Source organism: Impatiens glandulifera, chromosome 5 (assembly GCF_907164915.1).
Source record: "Impatiens glandulifera chromosome 5, dImpGla2.1, whole genome shotgun sequence".
NCBI lineage: Eukaryota > Viridiplantae > Streptophyta > Magnoliopsida > Ericales > Balsaminaceae > Impatiens > Impatiens glandulifera.
This window is the reverse complement of record NC_061866.1, coordinates 8,653,152-8,680,024: the sequence shown is the minus strand read 5'-3', so window position 1 is coordinate 8,680,024 and position 26,873 is coordinate 8,653,152. Positions and strand designations below refer to the sequence as shown.

General features: G+C 35.5%; 1 protein-coding gene and 1 non-coding gene across 2 annotated transcripts; both read right to left on the bottom strand.

Annotated features, from left to right (window-relative positions):
• LOC124938586 lies at positions 1-2,480 on the bottom strand. Its single transcript, XM_047479054.1, has 6 exons — positions 2,228-2,480; positions 2,054-2,161; positions 1,855-1,979; positions 1,618-1,718; positions 310-369; positions 1-215 (listed from the first exon to the last, which is right to left on the bottom strand). Exons 1-6 carry the CDS (start codon positions 2,445-2,447, stop codon positions 131-133), a joined length of 699 nt encoding a protein of 232 aa, XP_047335010.1. The 5' UTR covers positions 2,448-2,480; the 3' UTR covers positions 1-130.
• Positions 2,481-19,569: 17,089 nt separating this feature from the next.
• On the bottom strand, positions 19,570-19,642 carry TRNAA-UGC. The gene has a single exon. It is a non-coding gene; the product is annotated as a tRNA-Ala (tRNA).
• Positions 19,643-26,873: the final 7,231 nt, after the last annotated feature.

The following is a 26,873-nucleotide window of genomic DNA, read 5'->3' as shown; positions in this document are numbered from 1 at the left end:
TATCCAATCACACTTTTTACCAAACAAAAAAATAATAATTAGTTTTTAAAACTAAATTGAATTGAGATACAACTTGATATTTTTAGTTGAATAAATTATAGTTTTCAAATGGATTCATGCATCTAGTTGTTTATATCTCAAGGCAATTTTTGACACCCTCCTCAAATTTGTCAAGAGATGATATGGTGTCCATAAGCACACCAACAACTTGTTTCCTATACCAAAACAAATAAAGCAAATAATATAAATGTTGCTCAAATTCTGATTTCTAAATTATTATTATTAGTATAATTCATTCACATAACATACCTACTAGAAGGCAACTGAATGTCTATTTTGTTTGCCTGTGCACTAAGAGAGGTAAAATACCTGCATGCACAAATAAAATGTCTCCATTCTAAATAATATAAAAGGGACTACCTATTAACTATAAGAAGAACACTGAAATGATATTCAATTCAAGGTTGCTTTTATGAAGTCTACTTTTTTTTTACTTTTTGTTTTTTTTTTTGTTGGTCAGAAGAGTCCTCTGAATATTTTTATCTTGGATTAGTCATCAGTTTCCATATTTTTATTTTGGAATATGATCAGAAAAGAGAGGATAGGCTCATTACATAAAAAAAATGATATGGAAATTTAACATAAGTAATTCAAGAAATTGAGCGTCAGAGCCAAATGAATCGAAAGATTCATGTTTGGTTCGGGAAGGGATTATGGAAGTTTTGAAATGAATGGAAAGATAATCTACTTTCATTAAGTGATTTATTAGATTATCGAAAACAGAGGATCTTGAATACTATTCGAAATTCAGAACTGTAAGAGTAGGGATCCTTGCGTGTCAAAGGAAGACTCTTTCGGTTTTCGGTTTTTTCTATGGGTGTTTAAGCTTGTGCGAGATTAAACAACATTCGATTGGGTTCTACTTGTCTACCTTTTGACATCCTCTACAAAATGTTTGGCATTGATGTTTTTGATGGGTTTTGATTGATGTCTCCTCTGTTTCTGTGTGGTTTGGTTTGGTTTTAGTGTGCATATGATTTTCTTGGTTTGGGGTGAATTAGGTTTTTTTGTTCGAATTTTAGGGTCAATTAGGTTTTCTTTGTTTTTTCATGTGAATTAGGTGTGGTTTAGTTTTTTAGTGAGAACTATGTTTTCTTTTGTTTCGTGTGGTTATGTGAATTTGGTTTTCATTGTCATTGCTCATTGTTAATTAGGTTTTTTCTTTGTTTCATGTGGTTAAGTTTGGCTTCTAGCATGAATGAGGGTTTTTTTGTTCGAAATTTAAGGTGAATTAGGTTATCTTTGTTTTTCATGTGAATTAGGTTTTCTGATGTGGTTCAGTTTTTTAGTTTGAATTAGGTTTTCTTGGTTTGTGTGGTTCTGTGAATTGGGTTTTCTTGGTTTCGTGTGGTTATGTGAATTAGGTTTTTTCTTTGTTTCATGTGGTTAAGTTTGGCTTCTAGCATGAATTAGGTTTCTTTTGTTAGGTTATCTCTGTTTCATATGATGTAGTTTCTAAAGTGAACTAGGTTTGCAATATGATATCCAAGAACATGCATATGATCAGAAATCAAAATTATGAAATCAACAAAGGAAATTAGTACAAAACAACAATACCTAATAAGATCTCTGAGTTGTTCTTCAGCTTCTAACTTCACAGGATCCTTATCACCAAGTAAAGAAGCTGCATTCTTCAAAATCAGCTGAAAAGTACAAACCTAGCAACAAGATCATGATATCTTACTTAAACAACTAAACAACCAATTAACTCAATTAACATAGATCATCAAAGTAAAGTAAACCCTAATTCTGCTTCTTAAGCTTGAATGCAGTAATTTCTTCACAGTATCATACCTCAACTCCAGTACTAGCTTGAAATGTAACAAATGAACTACGTTCATCAGGAACGCAATCCCTAGAAGCTGATACAAGTAGCCTCTGAATCTCTTCCGAGTCCTTATCATCGTTATCAGATTTAGCTAATCCATTGCCACAATTCAATCAATCAATCGATCGATCCAATTAGATACTGAGTGAAGATGAGGAAACATACTGAGTAAGAGATAGGCGGTGCGGAGGCTGTTGCGAGTAGCGTCAATGGGAGCTAAAAGGAACTTGGACGATTTCTTCTTTTGATCTCTCAACCAATCCTTTGGTCCTGCTGAGTCAGTGAATAGGAAGAGTTATAAGAAAGATATAGAAGGTTTTAGAGAAGAGAGAAACGTACAGATGCCGATGGAGAAGGCGGTGGCGGGAAGGGGAAGGGGAAGGAGGAGAGATGAGAGGAAGGAGAATGAGATGATGGCGTTCCTGCGAGTGGTGGAGAGTGAATCTGATTGTTTGATTTGGCCATTGGAGGAAGATGATTTTGCTGGTTTATGAGCGATGGTGAAGGTTGGAGAAGATGATCGGATAAGGTCGATGATAATCGGCGCTGGTGATGACATAATCGGTTGGTTTTGCCGAATGAGAAACAATGTTTTTTTTTCTTTTTGAAATTAAATTTGTAAGACATAAAAAAAAAAGAAGAAAAAAAAAAGAAATGGAGATGCAAGTTTATTTGAGCTATATATCCCCTTGTTTATAAATAATATTTGTTCAACAATCAAATTTTATTTTTAATTTTTGAAGTATTTTAAAATAATTTGAATTCAAATAATTCTTTTCGATTTGATTTTTGAGATAGAATTTAACTCAAAAATCACATATTATTTATTTTAATTATAAATTAAATTATGACCTTGTGCAACCACAACAAGTTAAAGTTTTTTCTCTGTATAATTTTTTCCATTTTTCCCATATGACAATTACAAAACTTTTACTACTCAAATCGCAGTGACTACGACATGAAAACTTCTTCAAGCGCATTTGTACGTATAGAGATAGGAGTGTTTAGGTTCAATCCCTACTAAGCCTATCACCTTGTTTTCGAGCTGCGGTGCGCTCTTTCAACGTTTGCTCGGCAATATAGTTCTGCTTATCGATCCGCCTCGACCTGATCGACGGGATAACTTAGCCGAGCTCTGCCTCAACCATTCCTTCCACTTTCATAGTGTCTTTTTTTTTTATTTAAGAAAGGGGAAATGCAAGTCTATAGGTTAGTGATTTAGTAGCAATTAGTGGAAAATTATATTTTTTACCTATTTCATTAGGTATTAACAATTTTTTTTTATGTGTTTTAAGGTGTTAATATTTGGTCTAAACTTTAAATATGACAAATATGGTGTAATAGTTTTTGTAATTTGTTATTTTTTATATTATATTTATGTTAGTTGTTTTGATCATTTAGCGGAAAAAATAAATTTTAAATTTGAATTTTGGTTTTATTTCGAATTCAAATTGATTTGGCAATAAAAGTAGATGAAGTATTGAATTCGAAATGAAAAATAAATTTGAATCGGTTCGATTTTATTAGAATTTATTCAAATTCGGTTCGTTTTTAAAATTATTTAAAAATAAAAATTTGAATAACTCGAATAACCTAAAAACCGAATCGATGAAATTAAAACATGAAAAAGCATTAAAAATTGAGATAAAACATATGTGTTAGGATCTAGGTCGCCGCTGGAGGACCGGAGTTGGACCGGTTAGCGGGTTTCACACAAAAGGTGGTGATTAATCCCGTTAGAGATTAATACCGGGGTTTCAATACTACACAAACTGTCACAAACCCTTGAACTAGGTTCAAGCGCGGAAGAGGTTTGTTTCAGGTTGAAGCAGCACACTTATATGATAGGCAGAACCGGCTTTGGATGATATAGGTTTGAAAGTTGATGGGTCGGTTTTTGTAACCTGGTGATTCGGTTTGGATAGAGTCAAGTATGTTAGAGCGGTGTAGGTAAGTTAGTGTAGGTCGGTTAGAAAATGGAACCGGCAGAAAGTAAATAACAAGACAGATTTTATGGATGTTCGGAGATAAAACTCCTACGTCACCCCTTCCTCTCGAAACCGCGAGAAGGATATTCACTAAGGAATACAAATACAATCCGATCGAGGCTTATTTTCTGCTCGATAACACCCTTACAATTTACACCGAAATTGTAAAATAAACACTTCAACTTTAGCACTTAGGCTTTTTCTAGAGAGAGTACTCTTATCACTTGTAGATTGCTTATCGCTCTTGCCTTATGTTGTGTCTCTCGTATCCCACTTGTCCCACTCTTCAGCTGCTCCTTTTATAGGTGAAATATGCCAACGGTCATATTTCACTTCCTTGAATTTGATTGGCTGAGCAGAGGTTCATTGATACAGACCTGGCGGTCAATTGTTCAGACCTGGCGGTCAACTTTACAGACTTGGCAGTCTGTTCTTCCAGTGTGTAAGACAAACCTGCTAGGTTTGTCTTTTACTCAATATGGTGACTGTTGGTTAGACAATTGTCTGTACTTGGAAGATTTCCTTTCTGATTTATCCTGAAGTAGAAAGATCCTGTAGGACGGTTTTCTGCAGCCTGCAGACTGTCCTCAGACTTGTATGGATATGGAAGTGTTCAGTCTGTTCCTTTGGTATCATTCTCAACAGATACCCGAATTATCTTCTTATGCTGGTCGGTCATTTGACTTAACCGAATGGCTTCCGGTGTGATTGGTTTAACCGGACAGCTTCCGGTTATTCCTTTGCCTTCTAGCTGATCGGCTGTCTGGTGTTTCCGGTTTTTATCTTTGGCCGATCCTTTCTTTGTGAGGTCATGTTTCGAATGTTCCTAGTCGGTTTACTATCTTGACCGGTTAATCTTCTTAGCCGGTTCATTTGTTTGACTGGTCCGGTTCCTTGTTCCTGCATGGAAGGTTTATTTATGTTAAGTTCTATGAACCGGTCTAATTTTATCTAACAATTTCTCCCTTTTTGATTATTTTATTTAAAATTATCAAAACCATGTAAGTTTGCAAACGTAGGCCGGTTCTTTGTTTGACCGGATTTTTGAAACTGACTTAGGAGAGTTTTTCGAAAAATTTGGAATAATTTTGAGAAAAATTTTGGAAGGTTTATTATCTTTTATCTTATCAATTTCTCCCTTTTTGATTATTTTATTTAAAATTATCAAAACCATGTAGAGATGCAAGTATAGGCCGGTTTCAAAAATAGCTTTATATAGAGAAATAACCGAAAATATCATATAGATACTGAAATAAACATAGTTTAAGAAAAGTGAGCCCCTATTCTGAGTCGGAGAAATTGAAGTCGGCCATCATATCCTTGGTCTGTTTTCTCTTAACCGGTTGCGGTTGACTGGCCGTATCGGAGACTCGTTGTCTTGTAGAACGCTGCTCTAGTTGCTCTTCATCTTCATCTTCGGTGTGAGTAGCCGGGTCCGGTTGATTTTCAATAACCGTTTCAGTGATCCTATCCAGCAGCCCGGCTACCTGAGCCTTCTTTGATGTTTTCCTTTTTCGTTTCGCCGGAACCGAAGAGGAAGGGACCGCTGTTTTCTTCTTCTTGTGAGCGGTTGCAAATCCCTCAAGTCTTTGTCTTTCATTATTTAACCGCTCTGCATCCGCTGCAGCTTGAGCGGCTATGGACTTTGCCAGTCCCGGATACTTAGCCACTGTGAGTCGTTCGCGCTCGGCTATTTCTTCTTCAGTAAGTCGCGGTGGCTCCTTTGCTATTCTTGCTTCTTCGTCCAGTGCATCCTGGACTTCCTTAGTCGCTCGAGCGTTTGCCTCCACAACCGCTATATCCGCATTCACCTTGGCCTTGATTAATTCATCTACTTGTGCGGTCAGCGCCTTGAGGTCGGCTTCGAGCTTGTCGTTGCGGTCTTCAAGGCTCGCATTCATGTTTTCCAGATCGGTGACCCTCCAACCTAGGTCCTCTTCTACCTCTGTGAATCCTTGTTCGGTTTCCCTTTCAAGCCGATCCAAGTCATCCACTATCCTAGAGGTCTTTTCTTCCAAGCCTTGGTTTGTTAAAGATGATTGTTGCGCAAAACCGCTTCGTCCCGGTAGTCAACTTCGATGGTTGTGATCCGGTCATCTGCCCTTACCAAATCATACCTTGTCTTTTCTGCGAACCGGAGTGCCAGGCGCACGGTTTTCTTGATTTTCTCCTCTAATGGGTGAACCGTTGAGTCTGCAAACTCTTGAATAAGGGTCTTGACCCTTTCTTCTGTGACGCCCGGTTCAGAAACCCCCGGTTGTTCAGTTTCAAGTTGCGCGGTGAGAGGAGTCTGCGTTCTTTCATTGGTCTCGTTTATGGCCGGATCCGCCCGAGGAGGTGTTGCACCATGGTTCTGACCGTCATCGGTCTCAGGAGCTGGAGAGTGCGGTTTTTCTCGATGTCTGACCACCACCTCAAGCCGATCAATTTCTTCTGCGAATTCTCCTTTTGCTATATCAAGTTTTTCTAACACCAAGAGCTGTAAGTTAGCCTCCGGTGTTCCCTCGACGTACCTTTCCTTAAGCTTTCGGATACGTACGGTTAACTTTTGTAGCCGAGCTCGCGGCCTCACGATGGTGCATCGGTCCAAGGCTTCGTGAAGAGTTTCGGCGTTTGTGAGGCTCATGACTGTTTCCTCTATCTCATTCCGCCTTCTGAAGCATTGTTCGTCGGTTAGGCCCGGTAACATGTGTTTGTAAAGTTTGTTGAATCGGTACTCGTGCCATTTCCGGTATAATGCGCCAACCGCTTGAACTCGCAGTTCAATGTCCTCCAGGATCCGGCGCGTTATAATATCGGCCTTCATCTGGTCGTTATCAGGGGAACCCTCCTCCTCTTCACTATCGTCTGCACCGGCATCGGCGTTCTCAAGATTTGCGCCCGCACCGGTATTATCAGGACTTATACCCGAATGTTCTTCTTCATTTGGTCCTTCTCTACCGGAAGGATGTTCATCGGTTTTCTGTGACCCGGTTCGGTCAGACGTGGAAGCCGATTCTTCCTCATCCGAGAATACTATCTTCTCATTGTCCTTGCTTCCGGACTTTTCTTTTGCTGGGGCCGGTTTCTTGGCGGCAGGTTTCCTCTTTCGGCCACCTGTGGAACCGGGGGCCGGCTGCCTCCTCTCCAGGAAATGTTTGGATCTTATTAACCTTCCTAATGGGATAATGACACCGGGACCGGTGTTGACGTGATGATGGAGCAAGATTTTTCCAAGAGGGATGGTGTATCCCCATGACCGTGCGGAGTCCGGATTCACCATGTCTTTCAAGTTGTGGAATATTTCCTTCGCCCAGTTGACTTTCGTACCTTGTATCAAACCGACTAGCATCTCGATCTTGGCCTTGGTGAGGCTGTTGTAATTTCCACCTCTCGCCTGAACCGACTTTGTGAAGATGTTACAAAGCGGTATGTACTCCGATCGTAGTGTCGCTTTCTTACCAGATACTTTCACCGGTTCTTTGGTTGCTGAGAGAATCTGGCAGGCTGCCTCGAACGTTGTTGGTTCTAGATCCAACAAGGCATCTTGGCCGTCTGTTGGAAGGCGTAGGCTCTCCGCAACCGATTCTTCGGTTATCTCGAATTCAGTACCGCTAACAGTCGCGGTGATCTTGTCGCCAAATAGAGTTGCGGTGTTGAAGAAATCTTCAACCGCTTCTCTATATAGAATAAAGGGACCGCCGAGAAAATACTCAAGTCCGGCCTCAGTTACCCGTTTAATAACTTTCTTTGCTGCAGGCGTGCCCTTTTGTCGGATTTCCTCGAAATCCACCTGAATCATGTGTTTGAACAAAGCCGAGCCTCGACTCATCTTAGATGATTGAGAGTTTTTTTTAGAGGACAAGAGAATAGCCGCTGAGAGATTTTGAGAGCTTAGAGAGAGAAAGCAGATTCGCGTAGGAGTGAAATGAAATACCCAAGGATTCCTTATATAGGCGCGGTTTGGAAACCCAACCGTCCCATCAACATTTGGCGGGAGTTTTCCCTCCAAGCCGAAAAGGCGGAAATCTGTGGGCGGGAAGCCAAAAGGCGGTAATCAAACGGCGGGAATTAATAGGCGGTAATAAAGAGGCGCCAATTCAATGGGCGGTAAACTGAGAGGTGGGAAGTTTGAGCGGGAGTTTTGGGCGGGAAATTTCCCTCCAAAATTTTCGATTTCGACTTTGATGACGCAGTCCCCTTTTGAAACCATTTGATGATGCGGTGTTTAACCGGAGAGTTTGGTTATCGAATTTTAACCGGTTAGCAGAATTTTGCGATCTTTTGAGTTTAGGCGGTTTTCTTTGAGACCGGATAAGAGCGCGGTTATTTTGACAATGTTAACCGGTTACTTGGATATTCAGATTTTTAAGATGACCCGGTTATTTAGACTTAAAATAGAATTATATTGAAGGAACATTACAGAATAGAAACCGAAAAGTGGATCGGTGTGAAAATAGACATACATAAGATGAAAAGATACAACTTATGTAATAATTACTTTAGAAAACCTTTCTTCCACCGCATCCATGTCAAGAATGTTCGAAGGAGATGCCGGTGTGCCTGGTCCAAATTCTGGCCGGTACTTGAGAATAAGCCGACTAATGTGAGGGGCATAATCGAGACCTTTCTTGGTTAGCACCATGGTTTTCAGGTTCTGAAAGATGACGGTTGACCAATTGATAGTCGTGTTGCTAACAATATGGGTCATCATGTTGTATGTGTTCTTGGAGTAACGCTGATTTGGAGATTGACAAATGATAGACCGGGTCACAATCTCAAGAAAGAGTTGGATGTGATGAGCAATGCGGGTTTTTACCCCGTAGTTCTCTACCGGAACATCGGTTCCAGAGAAGAACAGTGCATGGTCGGCTGCCGTACTTCCCACCTGGGTTGGAAAGTCAGAAAACCTTTCTGTGGGCAAGTTGAACATGTAGGCAAATTCGGCTTCATCAAGCCAGAAAGTATGGTCCTCACCGTGGAGACGATATAGTTGCCCCTGATGCAAGCGCTTATGAAGAAGGTCTTAACATCCTCAATCAGTATGGGACCAGATTCTTCGAGAAAGGTTCGAAGACCGTTGTCAATGAGAGATTCAAACATGATCTTCTTTGTTTCTACGTCCTCATGTTCCATACATGACTCGAAGTCGATGCTCAAGAAGTTTCCTAAGGTTCGACTCGGCATGATTCTGACTTTTGCTAAGAGAGAGAGATAGAGATCAAGAGATGTCAAGAGAGTTTTTGTGTTTAGGATGTGTTGGGTTGATTAGAGGATGGCCCTTTATATAGATCCGGTTTTGGAGGGAAAATATTAGCATTGAATGTCAGTTTTGTCTTATTAAGTAAGAGAATATTTATGTTTCCAAAACGCATTGGGAAGGAGTTACTTTTAATTTATTGCGGAGCTCGAGGTGGGATTTGGTTGAAAAATAACCAAGTTAGTTGGGTATTGATTACTCATGTAGTTGGGGGTTACCTCATTAATTAAATATTACTTTCCATTAATGACCCATGCAACAACAAAATGAGAAGTAACCGATAGAAACCGAAGATGACTTAGGTTAAACCGAAAAGGACATAAATAAAGCCGAAATGATCATAATGATGTTGAAACAGAAATACACCCGGTGCGTGCAGCAAAATGACCGGGTGTAGGAAGGAGTGACCTAATAACCGCTGGAGGTGACCGCACCGTTGGGGTTGTTGCGGCGGTTCCTCCTTTTCCAATCCTTCTCAAACCGCTCATAGAAGGAGTCGGTTACTTCCTTGGTTAGCACTTGAGCTTGATTCAGACATTCGCCTGGACAGGTCAGTACGCCAAGCTCAAGAAGTAGGCAGCTCAATTGGGGAACGAGGCCGACTGTTTGAACGTTAATCATCCAGATTAGAACGTCGAACAGTACTCTTGACCAATTAACCGGTGTCCCGGTGGTGATGGCAGCCATCATATTGAAGGATGCGGTACAGTAGGTATTTGTCACATCTCTTCCTAAGATGCTTCGACCTATCACGTCATTGAGGAGCTGATATTCAGCCCTCAATAGTGACTTTGTGCCATGGTCATCGACAGGTTGGTTAGACCGGGCAAAGGTTAGGGAGATCTCGGCCTTTAAGTCGGTCGGGACGTTGAGATCTGTTAGTCCTTGCTTTGGCAGCCCAAAGCACCTCCCAAAGTCATTCTCCGTGAAGTCGAATACTACACCGCCCACCTTTGATTGGATATGGGTGACAAAATGCGGTGTGCCTCTGAAAATCCTTGTGTTGTACAAGAATTCTAGAACAGATTTTGGATAGATGACATACTTGTCATCCATGAAGTATTGAAGACCTGTGTCTTCAAGTGATTTGATCATTTTGAACACATCATAGTGTTCAATGCTCTTTGCAGATTTGAAGTCCACTTGGAAGATGTTTGAAAACTGAGACAATTTTGTCTTAGTGAGAGAATGAGTTATGACTTGTGATTGTTTTGATTAAGGTTTGTTCATCTTATATACTAGTTGAGAGAGAACCCTATTATCCAGGTATCACATGTGATAATGTCTATTATCCAAAGGGTAAAAGGTTTTGCATAAAATAAGCATGTTTATAGCCTAGGATGTTGGTCATAAGCCTGGACCATGAAAGATATCAGATCTCCACGTCTTTTTAGGCGTGACCAGTTTACTTTGAAAAAGAAATGTTTCAGAACAGATAAGTTTAAACACAAATAATTATTCCACTTTTGTTTGAAGTTCAAATAATCTAAGATAAACTATTTCCGAACCGGTTAGTTATCATTCATTCATCCCGATGCGGTTATTTGGTGCATGCACTAAATAACCGGTCGGTTTACTCTGTCTGATAGACCAGGCGGTTCTTCCATAGTTACCAAGAAAATTTGAAATCCAACAGTTTAGGAGGAACTACCGGTTTTGTCTGTCCGAACCGAATTCCTTTAAGCATCCTTAGGAAGGATCTGACTGATGTCGGTTAAACCGAGTGTAAGTCTGAATTGAGAGAACTTAGCTTCCTGTAGAGGCTTGGTGAAGATATCGGCTACTTGTTGATCTGTCGGTACGTATTCCAACCGGATATGCTTCAGCATGACATGTTCCCGAATGAAGTGGTGCCTTATGTCAATGTGCTTGGTTCTTGAATGTAGAACCGGATTGTAGGTGATTGCTATGGCACTTGTGTTGTCACAGAAGATCGGAGACTCTTCGGCTATGACGCCGAAGTCCGTCAGTTATTGTTGGATCCAAAGAAGTTGTGAACAACAGCTTCCGGACGCCAGATATTCAGCTTCTGCGGTGGATGTGGCCACTGATGTTTGTTTCTTGCTATGCCATGAAACAAGCCGGTCACCTAGGAATTGGCATGTTCCGCTGGTACTTTTTCTGTCAATCTTACAACCTGCATAATCTGCATCTGAGTAACTTGTTAGGTTAAAGGATGAATCCTTTGGATATCACAGGCCGATGTCAGGTGTTCCCTTTAGGTATTTCAAGATCCTCTTTGCGGCTGTGTAATGGGATTGTTTTGGATTGGCTTAAAATCTTCCACACACACCGATTGCAAATAGAATATCTGGTCTACTTGCTGTCAGGTATAGAAGAGAACCGATGATGCCCCGGTAAGCTATCTGGTCTACCGATTGACCCTCATCATCTTTGTCCAATTTAACCGATGAGCTCATTGGAGTAGCCGCTGAGGAGCATGTATCCATCCCAAACTTCTTTAGAAGCTCTTTGGTGTACTTAGGTTGACTTATGAATGTACCTTCTTCGAGTTGTTTAACCTGAAGACCTAGGAAGAAAAACTTAATTCTCCCATCATACTCATTTCAAACTTGTTAGTCATCAGGGTTGAAAATTTATCACACAACTTAGGATCGGTCGAACCAAAGATGATATCATCTACATAGATTTGAACAAGTAGGATATGTTCCTTCTTTTCAAATTTAAACAACGTCTTGTCCACCGACCCGATGGTGAAGTCGTGTTCTAACAAAAATGCGGTTAATGTATCATACTAGGCTCTAGTTGCTTGCTTTAGACCGTATAAAGCTTTGTTTAACCGGTATACATGGTTTGGGAATTCAGCACTTTTGAAACCGGGTGGTTGCTCAACATACACCTCTTCACGTAGGTCACCATTCAAAAATGCACTTTTGACATCCATTTGAAAAACCTTAAAGTTTTTGAAAGCAGCAAAGGCTAGAAAAATCCTAATAGCCTCAATCCTAGCTACAGGGGCAAATGATTCTTCAAAATCAATGCCTTCTTCCTGTTTGTAACCTTGTGCCACTAATCTGGCTTTGTTCCTCGTGACCAAACCGTTTTCATTGAGTTTATTTCTAAATACCCATTTTGTTCCTATAACCGGTTGATCTTTCGGTCTAGAGACTAGGTACCAGACTTTGTTACTCTCAAACTGGTTTAATTCTTCTTGCATTCCCAAGATCCAATCCGGATCTGACAATGCTTCATCTATTCTTTTCGGCTCAATCTAGGATATAAAGGCGGGATTAAAGTATTCCTCCAGAAGTTGACGCCTAGTTCGAACAGGTTCTGAAGGGTCACCTATGATTTGCTCAGGAGGGTGTTTAGTGTTCCTTTTGAAATTTGGTTCAGGAATGTCTACCAGATTACCGTTTGTTTGATCAAGGCTAGACATATCGGTAGGCTGAACAGGATTATCAGACCGACCGATTTCCTCGGTTTGGACCGAAGTGTCAGCTTCCTGTCGTGGGACAGCTTGATCCGACTAGGTTTCAATATTACCCATCTGGTCATGGACAAACCGCCTGAAAACCGGAACTTCATCTTCACTATCATAATGGATATTATTGTTTTCCAATCTGTTGTGTAGATCAAGGCATGATGCAGTATTACTTTCAACCGATTCATCGAAAACCACGTGAAGTGATTCCTCCATGGTTAAAGTTCTATTATTATACACTCTATATGCCTTACTTACTGCTGAGTAACCTAGCATAATCCCGGTATCGATTTTTGCATCAAAAGCAGAAAGATAGGTTTTATCATTTATATGAATGTAGCATTTACACCCGAAAATCTTGAGGTATTTAAGATTAGGAACCCTGTTAAAGTAAACCTCATACGGTGTTTTGTTATGAAACTTGTTAATTAAAGACCGGTTTTGTGTATAACATGCAGTGTTGATAGCCTCAGTCCAGAATTTCTGAGCAATACCCGAATCGGCTATCATGGACCGTGTGGCTTCCTTGAGAGTTCGGTTTCTTCTCTCGGCTAGGCCATTTTGTTGAGGAGTCCTAGCATTAGACAACTCGTGTCTAATACCGGATTCATCAAGAAATGCGGTTAAAGTACTATTGGTGAATTCGGTACCTCTATCACTTCTAATGCTATTAATGCGAGCTGATTTTTCATTTTGCAAACGTTTTAGTAGTGTGATCAAGTTGGCTGTGGTTTCACGTTTGGATGGTAAGAATATAACCCATGTAAATCTAGAGTAGTCATCAATAACTACCATGGTGTACAACATACCTCCTAGGCTAATGACCTGAATCGGTCCAAATAAATCCATGTGTAAGAGATCTAAGCATCGACTAGATTGGATATTTCCTTTACTCTTAAAGGTTGACTTAGTCTGCTTACCCATTTGACATGCTGAGCAAACCTTATCCTTATGAAATACTATGCCAGGGATACCTTCAACTAGCTTTTTACCGCGAATGTATTTTAATGTTTTATTGTTCAGATGGTTTAATCTCTTATGCCACAACCAGGTTTGATCAGTCTTAGCTATCATGCATACAGGATATTCTACCCTCGTTTTCCAGTCTACCTTGTAAATATTTCCTAGCCCATTTCCTGTGAGTAGTATGGTACTTTGGGAGTTCTTGACTAAGCATGCATGTTTAAGAAATTCTACCGTGTATCCAGCATCACACATTTGACTAATGCTTAGCAGGTTAAAACGTAGGTTTTCAACTAGAAGTACATTATCAATAGTTAAGTTACCATGGACAATCTTACCCTTGCCCACAGTTCTACCTTTTGAGTTGTCACCGAAGGTAATTAGTGCACCGGTTTCTATTCTGATGTCGGTTAGCAGGTTATTGTTCCCGGTCATATGCCTGGAGCAACCGCTATCCAATTACCATTCAGAGTTTCCTAGCCGTTTCATTATATCCTGCAAAATGTACATATTTACAATTGTTTGGTACCCACATTCACTTTGGTCCACATGCGGTTAGTCCCTTGGGTATCCAAACTTTGACAAACCGGACAGTCTTCTTTGCTAAGGTTTTAACCGTCCTTTTGGCATTCGGTTTTGGGTATCTCGGTTTTTCTACGAAAGTCTTAAATGAGGGTGATCTTTGGTTTGACCTATGCGGTTGAGGATTGGCTCTCCTATTCTTGAGCAGGTCGGCTTTTCTTTTCTCAAGATCAAGCCATTTCTCAGAGGCAGTTGGACTAACATAGTTGTAGTTTAGTTTTTCTTCCGTATAATATGCGGTCAACTCTTCTTCAGCTGTTAAGGAGCTTTTAATGAATCTTATAAGGGGAAGGTTACTCCTTGTAAACCTTACTTTCTCTACGGGTTTTTGGTCTTTGGATCTATCCTTTTTGTATCCTAAGCCGAACATGCAAAAAGGATGTCTGTAATGACTACACATTTTCTTTACCATATCACTGGATCTCTTATATGCGGCCATCTTATACTGGAGTCGGGCATTTTCTTCTTCGGCCAGTTCTCTAGCTGGTTCACTAGACTGTTCGGTCCTAAGTGGTGGTTCAGGTTCTAACTCGGTTTCTATGCTAGGGATTTCATCAGGTTCTATGACCTCTGGTTCGGTTATAACGGGTACTTCTGGTTCTGTCGGAATGGGTACTATAGGATCGGTTCTAAAATTGAGTTGTTTAGGTAACATGGCTAGTAGGTTTTTATACTCTTCTACCATGTCATTCAATGCATTATATAACTCATCTTTAGTAAATTCTTCACAAGGAGAGTCAAATACATGTTCCTCATTTGCCATAAGGCATGTGAGTTCATCATCACTGTCACTGGTGATTAGTTTGCCATAAGGAAGTTTGGAAGGCACGCATGCACCTACATTTAATCACCTTGGATGATGAGATGAAGTCCATTCTGGCCGAAGGACCGATTATCATTGATAAGGACAGAAAAGAATGGACCGCTGAAGATAGGAGAAGAAATAACCTGGACAACCATGCCAGAAACCGGATCTCATCATCCAGTACAGACAATTGGGTCGGTTTTTGTATAAACCGGATCTCAACCATGCCAGATTTCCTTTGCAATAACCTGAAATATGATGGGTCGGTTTTTGTACCTACATAGACAATAGAAAATCTGGTTGCCATTTTTCTTTGGGTCCGCGGTTGATTAGTCCCTTGGGTATCCAAACATTAATAAATCGGATAGCTTTCCCGGTTATGGTTCTAATTAGTTTTCCTGTGCAAGACTTGACATCTTTCTGCTGTCCTAAGAGTGCCTTATTTGGGGATGGTCTTTGGTTTATCCTATGCGGTTGAGAATTGGTTTGCCGAATTTTGAACCGGTTGGCTTTCCTTTTCTCAGGGTGAAGCCATTTCTCAGAATCAGTTGGACCTACATAGGTTAATTTGTCTTCCGTATAATAGGCAGTTAATTCCTCTTCAGCGGTTAAGGAGCTTCTTATAAAACTTACAAAGGGAAGATCATTCTTTGTGAGCCTTACTTTGTCTAAGTGTTTTTGCCTTTGGGATCTATTGTTTTTGTAACCTAGACCAAACATGCAAGTAGGGTGTCTTTTGTAACTACACATTTTTCTTACCATTTCACTAGATCTCTTCCATGCGGCCATTCTATACTGGAGGCGGGCATTTTCTTCCTCGGTCAATTCTTGAACTGGCTCATTGAGCTGTTCGGTTTCAGAGGGTAGTTCAGGTGCTGACTCGGTTTCTAAGGTAGGGGTTTCATCAGGTTGTATGATCTTTGGTTCGGTCAGAATGGGTACTATGAGGTCGGCTCTAAAATTGGGTTGCTTAGGTAATAGAGTTAGTAGGTTCTTATACTCTGCTACCATATCATTCAATGCATTATATAACTCATCTTTAGTAAATTCTTCACAAGGAGAGTCAAATACATGTTCCTCATTTGCCATAAGGCATGTGAGTTCATCATCACTGTCACTGTGAGCCCATAAGCTTCCTCCATCATCGGCTATCAGTGCTTTCTAAACCTCACTTCCTTCACCGGTTTGTTGATAGTTATTTCGGTTATTTTGATTGTCCGGTTTCCGGTCATCCCTCCTCAGTTTTCTGCATTCCCACTTGTTTTCCTTGGTTCTTTCATTTCCCTCGTGAATCTGTATAACCGTTTCCCATGTTTCCTTTACGGTTTTGCAGTCTCTGATCTTGCAATACGTGTTTCTGTCTACACCGTTGGAGATCTAGTTTCTGGTAGGGTTATCCAGATTATTTCTTTTCCTATCTTCAGTTGTCCAGTCCTTTCTGTCCTTGTCAATGATTATCGGTCCTTCGGCTATGATGAACTGCATTTCGTCATCCATGGTGATTAAGTGTAGGTGCATGCGTGCCTTCCAGTTGTCAAAATCATCACCTTCTAGCATAGGAGGCCTATCGAAAGACATGCTTGCTTGAGTATTGAAACTAACTGCTCTGATACCAATTGTTAGGATCTAGGTCGCCGCTGGAGGACCGGGGTTGGACCGGTTAGCGGGTTTCACACAAAAGGTGGTGATTAATCCTGTTAGAGATTAACACCGGGGTTTCAATACTACACAAACTGTCACAAACCCTTGAACTAGGTTCAAGCGCGGAAGAGGTTTGTTTCAGGTTGAAGCAGCACACTTATATGATAGGCAGAACCGGCTTTGGATGATATAGGTTTGAAAGTTGATGGGTCGGTTTTTGTAACCTGGTGATTCGGTTTGGATAGAGTCAAGTATGTTAGAGCGGTGTAGGTAAGTTAGTGTAGGTCGGTTAGAAAATGGAACCGGCAGAAAGTAAATAACAAGACAGATTTTATGGATGTTCGGAGATAAAACTTCTACGTCCCCCCTTCCTCTCGAAACCGCAAAAAGGATATTCACCAAGGAATACAAATACAATCCGATCGAGGCTTATTTTCTGCTCAATAACACCCTTACAATTTACACCGAAATTGTAAAATAAACACTTCAACTTTAGCACTTAGGCTTTTTCTAGAGAGAGTACTCTTATCACTTGTAGATTGCTTATCGCTCTTGCTTTATGTTGTGTCTCTCGTATCCCACTTGTCTCACTCTTCAGCTGCTCCTTTTATAGGTGAAATATGTCAACGGTCATATTTCACTTCCTTGAATTTGATTGGCTGAGCAGAGGTTCATTGATACAGACCTGGCGGTCAATTGTTCAGACCTGGCGGTCAACTTTACAGACTTGGCAGTCTGTTCTTCCAGTGTGTAAGACAAACCTGCTAGGTTTGTCTTTTACTCAATATGGTGACTGTTGGTTAGACAGTTGTCTGTACTTGGAAGATTTCCTTTCTGATTTATCCTGAAGTAGAAAGATCCTGTATGACGGTTTTCTGCAGCCTGCAGACTGTCCTCAGACTTGTATGGATATGGAAGTGTTCAGTCTGTTCCTTTGGTATCATTCTCAACAGATACCCGAAGTATCTTCTTATGCTGGTCGGTCATTTGACTTAACCGAATGGCTTCCGGTGTGATTGGTTTAACTGGACAGCTTCCGGTTATTCCTTTGCCTTCTAGCTGATCGGTTGTCTGGTGTTTCCGGTTTTTATCTTTGGCCGATCCTTTCTTTGTGCGGTCATGTTTCGAATGTTCCTGGTCGGTTTACTATCTTGACCGGTTAATCTTCTTAGCCGGTTCATTTGTTTGACTGGTCCGGTTCCTTGTTCCTGCATGGAAGGTTTATTTATGTTAAGTTCTGTGAAGCGGTCTAATTTTATCTAACAATATGAATTACGTATAAATAGAGGCAATATATATTCATAATGTTTAATATAAGGTGGGATTATTCATAATATTATGGGATTTCTTTTAATATTTAACTAGAGAATAAAGTTAACAAACTATATTAGTAGCTTATCAATTTAATTTGATACGTTTTCAATAAGTCCAATTCATTTTCCAAATCCAAAACTTGAAAATCGTTTTCATTCTCATTGGAAAAGTTTATTTCTTTAACCGGCCTAATCCATTGTTTGGTGGGACAGTTAAAAAGTGTTGAAAATAGGTAAAAAAAATTATCATTTCAATACAATTAAAATAATTGAAGAGTAGAATGTCTAATTATATGGGAAATTGGATGAAATGACACTAAATAAGTGTCGCGCATAAAATTAAATGCGCTAGTGACACTTTTCTTTTTTTCCGGACGATTTTGCCATGTCGTGAGACGTCCACAATTGCGAGACACAACTGGCATTCGTGAGACGCAATTTTTTATTTTAAAAAAATTTTGTCTCGCGATTGTCAGTTGCGTCTCGCGAATGCCGGTTGCGTCTCGCAACAGAGGTATTTTCGTCAAAAAAAGAAAAAGAAAAATGACACCACTTATAACAAATAAGGTGTTCTTTAGTGTTATTTCATCAAATTTCCCAATTATATGGGTTTAGATTATTTATATGAGTCTCTTTTCTTTTTTAAGAAAATTATTGAGATGAGTCTTAGATGGCCTAATTAACTTTCATTTTTCTTTTTCTTTTTCTTACTCTTATATGTACTTTATTGTTTTTAAGTTCTACATTATTCTTAATGTTTTTATGGTCCATGTGTGTTTGTGAAAGTGTTTTAACAACTTTTTTATTTTTTTATCACATTTATAATTATTAATTTTAACTTTAATTTTAAAGTTGTTTGAATGGAAGTTGAACTTTTTAATTTAGAATCGAAATCTGTAACTTAATATTTTAATTAAGATATTTTTCACTCAAACTTTTCTAACTAATTTAAAATGATATTTTTATTTTAATTGTAACTAAAATAACTATAAACTTTTGTAGAACAAAGTTGAATAGTACTCAAAGATTTATGATTTTGACAATTTATTAATTAATTTTTCAAATGTAGCTTAGATCGTTACTAAAAGACCAAGATCATGCTAGTTTTTATATTGAAAAAAATATTTAATTTTTAAATTTCATTAAGCAAAATTAGCCAAAATTATTTTCCATTTTTCCTCGAGCAATAGTAAAATAAGTTCTATCATTCCCAATTCTTTCTAGCATATTTTAAGAATTATGGGTTAAATTTATTCATCGTGATTGTGTAATTTTTTGTTATAATAATTTTAACAAATATATTATCTGTATAAATAAAATTTTACATAGCTAAGCATTTAGTTGATTGAATAAACTGAATAATCAGAAACAAATAAGAATGATGAGCAAAAATGATTAAACAAATCAAAACATAAAGTTTTAGCAATCAAATAAGCTAAATATACTATATAAGATATATGAATTAGTTGAAGCGATAATTTTGAGAATAAGCCTATTAAACGAACCCTATAACCATATTCAGATGTTGGGATTGCACTCATATATGAATATGATTTAGATGAGCAATTTTTTACTTTTATAATCAATTGAATTCCATAAATTAAAGACCAAAAAGGTTATTTTTTTTTAGCATGGACAAATCTGTAACAAAATAATTAAAGATGATGATTTTAATTAAATTAAATTTTGAAAAAAAAAAAAAAATTGGAGATGCGGGGGATCGAACCCCGTGCCTCTCGCATGCAAAGCGAGCGCTCTACCATTTGAGCTACATCCCCTTGGTTTGTTAAATTGAATTTAATATTATATCTTTAAAATGCTGGTTTTAAACCAATTGAAATTCAAGGTATTTTGTTTGATTTTTGAGATGTGTTTCAACTCAATAACCCAACCGAAATCGAATTCATTTTTTATTTTAATTATGCAATGTCCTTAGTTTTTTATTATACCAAATCTTGAATACCTTTGTGAGGAATCAATAGTCCAACCGAAAATCGAATCCAGTTGAGCTACATCCCATTTGTTCGGTTTTATTAGAATGCATTTTGTATTTTAATTATGAAATGCTCTTAGTTTTTTATTATACCAAAATATTGAATACCTTTGTGAGGAATCAATAATTCAACCGAAAATTGAATCCATTTGAGCTACGTCCCATTTGTTTGGTTTTATTAGAATGCATTTTTTTTTTTAATTATGCAATGCCCTTTGTTTTTTATTATACCAAATATTACCTTAGTGAGGAATCGATAATCCAACCGAAAATCGAATCCATTTGAGCTACATCCTTTTGTTCGGTTTTATTAGAATGTATTTAAATTCGATTCGATTTTTGAATTGACTTAGAAAAATAAAAACTCGAAAAACCAAAATCAAGAATCGAAAATTCGAAAACCGAATCGATGAACCTCTAGTTAAAATAAATAAAAGTATTATCAAACAAAAACAAGTAGAAACATTGAAATTTAGATAAAACAGATGGAATATGAATTATGTAGAAATAGAGGCAATATATATTCATAATGTCTAATATAAGGTGGGATTATTCTTAATATTATCGGATTCCTTTCAATATTTAATTAGAGAATAGAGTTAACAATTTGCTTCATTTGGTAGCTTATCAATTTGTTACGTTTTCAACCAGTCCAATTTATTTTCCAAATCTCAATACTTAAAAAATCGTTTTCATCTCATTGGAAGGAATCTTTTGTTTTATTTTATTAACTTAAAATAATATTGTAACCAATTACTTCAAATAATTATTTTTTATTTTTCCAAATAAACCACATATATGTATTGTTTGATATGTAGTTTTAAAAAAAAATATAGATTAAAAAATAAACCACATATTATTTTTTATTTTTCCAAATAAACCACATATATAATAAAAGTAGATTTAATATAGTTATTAATAATTTAAATGAATTTAAGTAATAATGATGAGATAAAAAAATATTTAAAAAATGTTAATCCTATACCAAACATGCTCTCCACGTCATGTAACTGTCTTTTTTGCACGTGTTTTTGACACTTATTGAAGAAGTTGAACTATCTCAATCAAACCATCCTGCTTAATAATCACAATCTTATTAATATATATAATATATATTATTAGGTTGTTTGATATGGATTATTTCAAAAAATTACACCTTTAAATTTATTTTTATAAAATATAATTTTTAATTATAATAAATTATTCATACTAAATAACTTCATTTTATTTTATCAAATAACTTTTTTTTTTAAATCAGAATTCTCACAGTAACCAACATCAGACAAACCCAAGACAATGAAACAATAAATCTTATAAAATATTTATTACAATTTTTTTTCATTATTATATAACAAATCTCTATATATTACAAAAATAGTAAAGTAATAATAGTTTTATTAGGAGTGAAATTAGGGGTAGCAAAATATCTGATTCGAAAGATTCAACCCGTTGATCCGACCGATCCGATATTTTTATCGGATTTCCGAATCATATACGGATCGAGCAAAAAAATTCAGATACCCGAACGGTTTCGGTGAGTTTTAAAATTTAAAAATAAAATAACATATTTATAAAAATAATAATTAGTGTATTTTTATTATTTGTCACAATGTTTTGCTTTTTGTTTTCTATAATAAGACATTACATGATAATTTAGAAACTAATTGCTAAATTAGAAACTAAGGAAATCATCCTAACATAAGTTTGTCTATATTCAAATATTCTCCAATTTTCGTGGATAGTCTTCTTGATCAAACGCAAGGAGATGATCAAGATTAATTATATGATCAGTTTATGAATGATTTATGAAATAAAATGATTGATGAGTTGAGATTTAAGCACCTGCATGAAAAAATGTTAAAAATTCTTTATATGTTGCCTAGAGTTATCTAGCGATTTTTGTGCCAACCTAAATTCACTGTTAGCTTCTTAGGACAATTTTAGATTGATTAGAATAAGAGTTCGTCTGATGTAATCACGTTTGTGAGAATTAATAGTTGGTCGGTCATCTTCCTTATTGCTCCGACGAAGCTCCGGTTTAGACTACAGATCGAATAAAGCTTTCTAACTAACTGAGGTCGTCTCTAAACCAAATGTTGAGATTGCATGTAGTCTTGAAAATGAATATAATCAAGTCTAACTCATTTTTGAGTTTAGGCATGAACTTTTTCTATAAATCTGAAAATCCAGTTCAGTCTTGGTCATTAATTCATCAATTATATCAAAATAACATTAAACTTATTACAGCTGAGTTTTGCCCTAATTAAGTAGACATTCAATCAATTTATTCCAACAAACAAACAAGTTATTTTATTTTATTTTATTTAAGGAGAACTAGTACGATAACAGAGCGTTTTTGGTAAATACAAACAAAATATCTATGTGTATGTAACCTGCATTAACATGATAAAATATAAGTAGTCTAATTTCATTTTATCATTATCTAACAATCTTATTCATCAATTACACTAACATAGCACTAAAACAACTTTTGTTACATACATTATATCTAGACCTTCAATAGTCATACATATAAATACAAATAACATAGACAAAATATTGATATGTAAAGTAGAATGAATTAACTTGAAGAGTAACATTTAACATTTGTATTTTCAACCAATCAGTCTTATATACTTTATTATGTATATTGAACAATTCAAATAATATTAATGTGTACAGAAGTCATTAAATATATATTAATGTGTACAAAACTCATTCAACAATTCAAATATATATATATATATAATAGCTTTCAAATAAAAACAATTAAAATATATATTATTTAAAAATGCAGTATATATATACACAATATACTCGTGATAGAAGAAATGGGGAATCAATTAAGATGGACCACCATATCAGGAGTTGCATGCTAAGATTAATTAGACAAAGACATGACCTTAATATAGAAATTTTCTAGAAGATAAAAAACGACAGAGAACCTAACTTTAATACAAAGAACCTTTATTCAAAACGAGTGGTTAAGGCAAAATTGGAGCTGTGAAATCAAAATCTCACACCCACACAAATGAAGCAATGAAACCGACAATTCTATAAACCATCTTAAGTTGAATTAATCAAGCAATGAAACTCATTTTTCTCCGTAAAGTTTGTTTGATGTCGGTTATTTTAGAGTTTTATTGTATTTTTCTAAAATATATTGTTTGATAAAAAAATAAATATTTGGATTTTTAGTTTGTTGAATTATTATAATGTTTTTTATATTTAAATTTTGAATTTTATAAAAATAAAGTAAATTTTTTTAGTTTAATCAAGTGATTTGATTATTGAAAAATAATATAATATGATATATGAATTTTAAGGTAAAATTCTTTAATAACCCATGTCGAACAACCTTGAAATAATATTTTTAAATAATTAACGAGAATTATTAAGTTGTTTGCTTACAAGAAGAATAACCAAACAAGTGGTAAAATTGGTGGTAGACATATGTGTAAAGTTATTCTTTTGAGATAAAACTTAGTTATGTTACATTATTCTTTTAAAAGAAATGAGTGTTTGTGACTTAGTGAGTAAAAAGTCATATATAAATTGTTTGGCCAACCACGCCTTTATGATGAAATACCTAAAACTATAATTACTTTTAAATTTCCTAATAATATATTGAATAAATTATATATTTTAAACTATTAGTATATCATTTTAATCATATTATTATGTTATAATGGATATTTAAAACGCTTTAGATTAAATTGAATGTCATGAAGGTGGAGATCTCTAATGTTAACATCTTTTATTTAAAAAAAAATATACATTATGCAAGTTGACTTGTAAAATTGCATTTTGTTGTGTCGTCACTTTCACTTAAAGAGCACAACTTTGCAATTAAATGTAAAGTCATGATGTCAAGCTAACCCATAATAGACCCTCTAAGTATTGACAAATTTTAAACTCTACCCTTAAGCTATAAATATAGTTTTATTTAATCCAAATTATACTACCAAACTATAATGAAATACACATTTTTAAAAGGGACCAAATTTATGTTCAATTAAGACCAAATGAAAAAATTATATATAATAACAATAAATGCACAAGATAGGAATTGAATTTATAAATTCTTGCTTAAAAAACAATTACTCAAAGCTACAAATATTTTTTTTACTAATTTAATGTAAATAGATAATAACTCTAGGTCGGTTGCCCTAATCAGGGCTTACTACAAAACCAACTCAACTATCTACAACCTCTCAATTTAATGTAAAAAAAATACAAATATATCATGTTTGGACAATATTATTTGATACGGTTTTATAAATGAAATCTATTTAAACACAAACGTCAAAATTTAGAAAACTAAAGAATAACTTAAAACGAATGGAATACTAGTTTATCTTAAATAATCGCAAACAAATTTTGTTTAAATTATTGTTCCAATATTAAATGTAACTTTTTTGGGAATAAAAAAATTTATATAAACGATATATCGAGCAACAAACAAAATTGTTTGCAATGGAGGATCCATGAATTCGTTTTGGGTGAGTTTGAACAAAAATTTAAAGTAAATTTAAAAAAACAATTAAAAATTATGAATAAAACAAGTTAATAAAATTTGTTTTATTCCATTTTCAATGAATTAGAAAAGTAAATATTGAATTAAATTGAAATAAAATAATAAATTATGTGTTTATATCATATTTCTACCGTATTTTTTTTTTAAATCGAATGAGCTCCCTTAAACTTTAATATAGATCCTCCATTGTAGTTTGCATATGTTATTTGTATTTTAGATTTATATGGTAGTTTTTGATCAATCCTCATGTTTTTATTGGATAGTTGTTCAATAAATAAATAATTAAAATAGTCATCATCTTAAACAATCTTAATCTTGTTGGTTTTTTATTTTTAAAATAATTTAAACAAAATTAAACACACTTTTATTTAATCTTTTATTCATTAAATTATTCAATTTATTAATTAAAATATTAAAATATTATTTATTTTAAATTATTATTATTATTTATTTATATTAAAATAATCATCAATTTCTCAATATTATGGACCATTATTATTTTTTTTCCAAAATTTTTAAATAATTTTAATCTGTTCAATTGAAAATATTTACATATTTTTAATTTGGAAAATGTGGAGTGTGAATTTGTCTTTACATTAATTAGGTTATTAAAATAATAAATAGATATTTTTTTGTTTTTGCTAACACATAATGGATTATTAATTTCTGCTGTAGAAGATATGGGGACAGCACATGAAGACAGAGAGGAGTGGTGTCAGACCCGTTTCATTATTAGAAAGGGCAGATTAGCTTAGGGCTGACGTTATTTAAGTCCAATCCTCAAATAAAATAAAATAAAATATATATTTTTATTCGAAAAAAATATTATTATCTTTTGGTCACAAACTCTGTGTTATCTATCAATAGATGAATGTGACATTTTCTGGTTCGTTTTATAAAATATTGTACATAAATAATTGTGAAAAAAAATCTAATTAAACTATTAAATAAATATAACTCTCTATAGTTGACCATGACTGTGACAGACATAGACAAGCTGAGGCAAATGTCCGAATATAGAATTATTTTTGGGAAATTATTTGGATCACTTTCCAATTATTCTAAAATCGTAATTTTAGTCCTCAAATTAATTTTCCAAACAAATTATTCATCAAACTTTTAAAAAGTTTGTCAATCATGAGATTACTCCTAATACGACCACTATTTGTTTGATCCTCAATAAAATGTGTCACTATAGCTATTCAATTTGAGGAATCATTTTATTGTCAGATGATGAAGTTGGATACTCTTTTTTGACATCGTTGCACAAACAAGCCTTCTTCATTTTTAATCCAAGGTTAGGAACATCAACTTTGGAGAATATATCTATTCGATGAAATGCCTAAAAGAGATATTGTGGTCAATAATGTTATGTTATCTGCACTAAGTAAAAATGGGTTCATTGAGGATGCTCAAAATCTATTCGACAATATGCTTGAGAAGAACTCTTGTTCTTGGTGTTAGGATTTGAATCTCTCAAATTCGCCCTACTTGAAATGATCTATAAAAATGTAAAAAGAAGAATACAAGAAGACACATATTTATAGTGATTCACTCAAATTGAACTACGTCCATTTCAGTCGCCACCAGATTTCACTATGAAAAAGAAGGAATACAGAGTTTTAACCTCATATTTTATCTCTCTAAAATTTTGTCTAGTTCATATAAACCTTTAATAATCATATATTTATATAGTAAAACATTCAGGTAATAATAATAAAACTTAAATAACTCTTGGTCAAGCCCAAACTCAAACTAAATATAAACACAATAAACTCTAATTAATAATTGTAGAATTTATTATAAGTGCAGGCTCTATAACTCAACACTTAGAATGTCATGAAATCTTGTTGTTGCAAATGTGGTCCAATTGATTACGCTACGCTTGCTCTATTTTCGACCACTGCCAGGTGATAGATGTAGTGTCATGAAATGCCATTATCGATGAATATAACAAATGTAGAAGAATTGTTCAATAAAATGGAAAGTAATAAAAAATTTTGTTAACATCCAGGATTTGTACAAGCAAGGAAATTTAATCTAGCAATTCAAATGTTTCATGAAATGCATTCGGAGCGTGTGAAGCTGACAGAAGTATTGTTAACTTATTATCTGCTTGTTATATATGTGCAAATGGAGGTATGCTTATATATAAAAAGGAAGAACTTCGGAGTCGATGTTGTCTTAGGTAATGTTTTTGATATATATGTACTGCAAATTGAGGAGTATAGTAATCTCACTCGAATCAACAGTGATTCGAACTATCAAAAAATCCATATCAATGGTTCACCCTTGGGCATGAGTTTATAAGAAAAGGATAGGGAAGTGACCTACATGAGAACGAATAATGAGATATGAGGAAGTTGGTGAGAACGAATAATGAGATATGAGGAAGTTGGTAAGGATGGTGGAGAAATTGATGCATCCATTAATGAATATTTGAGCGTGAATTTACTTAACTTGGTTAATGTTTAAGCGA

Bases quoted from the DNA above. Each gene is read 5' to 3' on its own strand.
- LOC124938586 (XM_047479054.1), bottom strand. From the start codon at position 2,447: ATGTCATCACCAGCGCCGATTATCATCGACCTTATCCGATCATCTTCT. The intron at 1,719-1,854 runs GTATGATACTGT...TCTTGTTGCTAG, and splicing joins AAGCTAGTACTGGAGTTGAG to GTTTGTACTTTTCAGCTGAT. The intron at 216-309 runs GTATGTTATGTG...GTTTTGGTATAG, and splicing joins ATTCAGTTGCCTTCTAGTAG to GAAACAAGTTGTTGGTGTGC.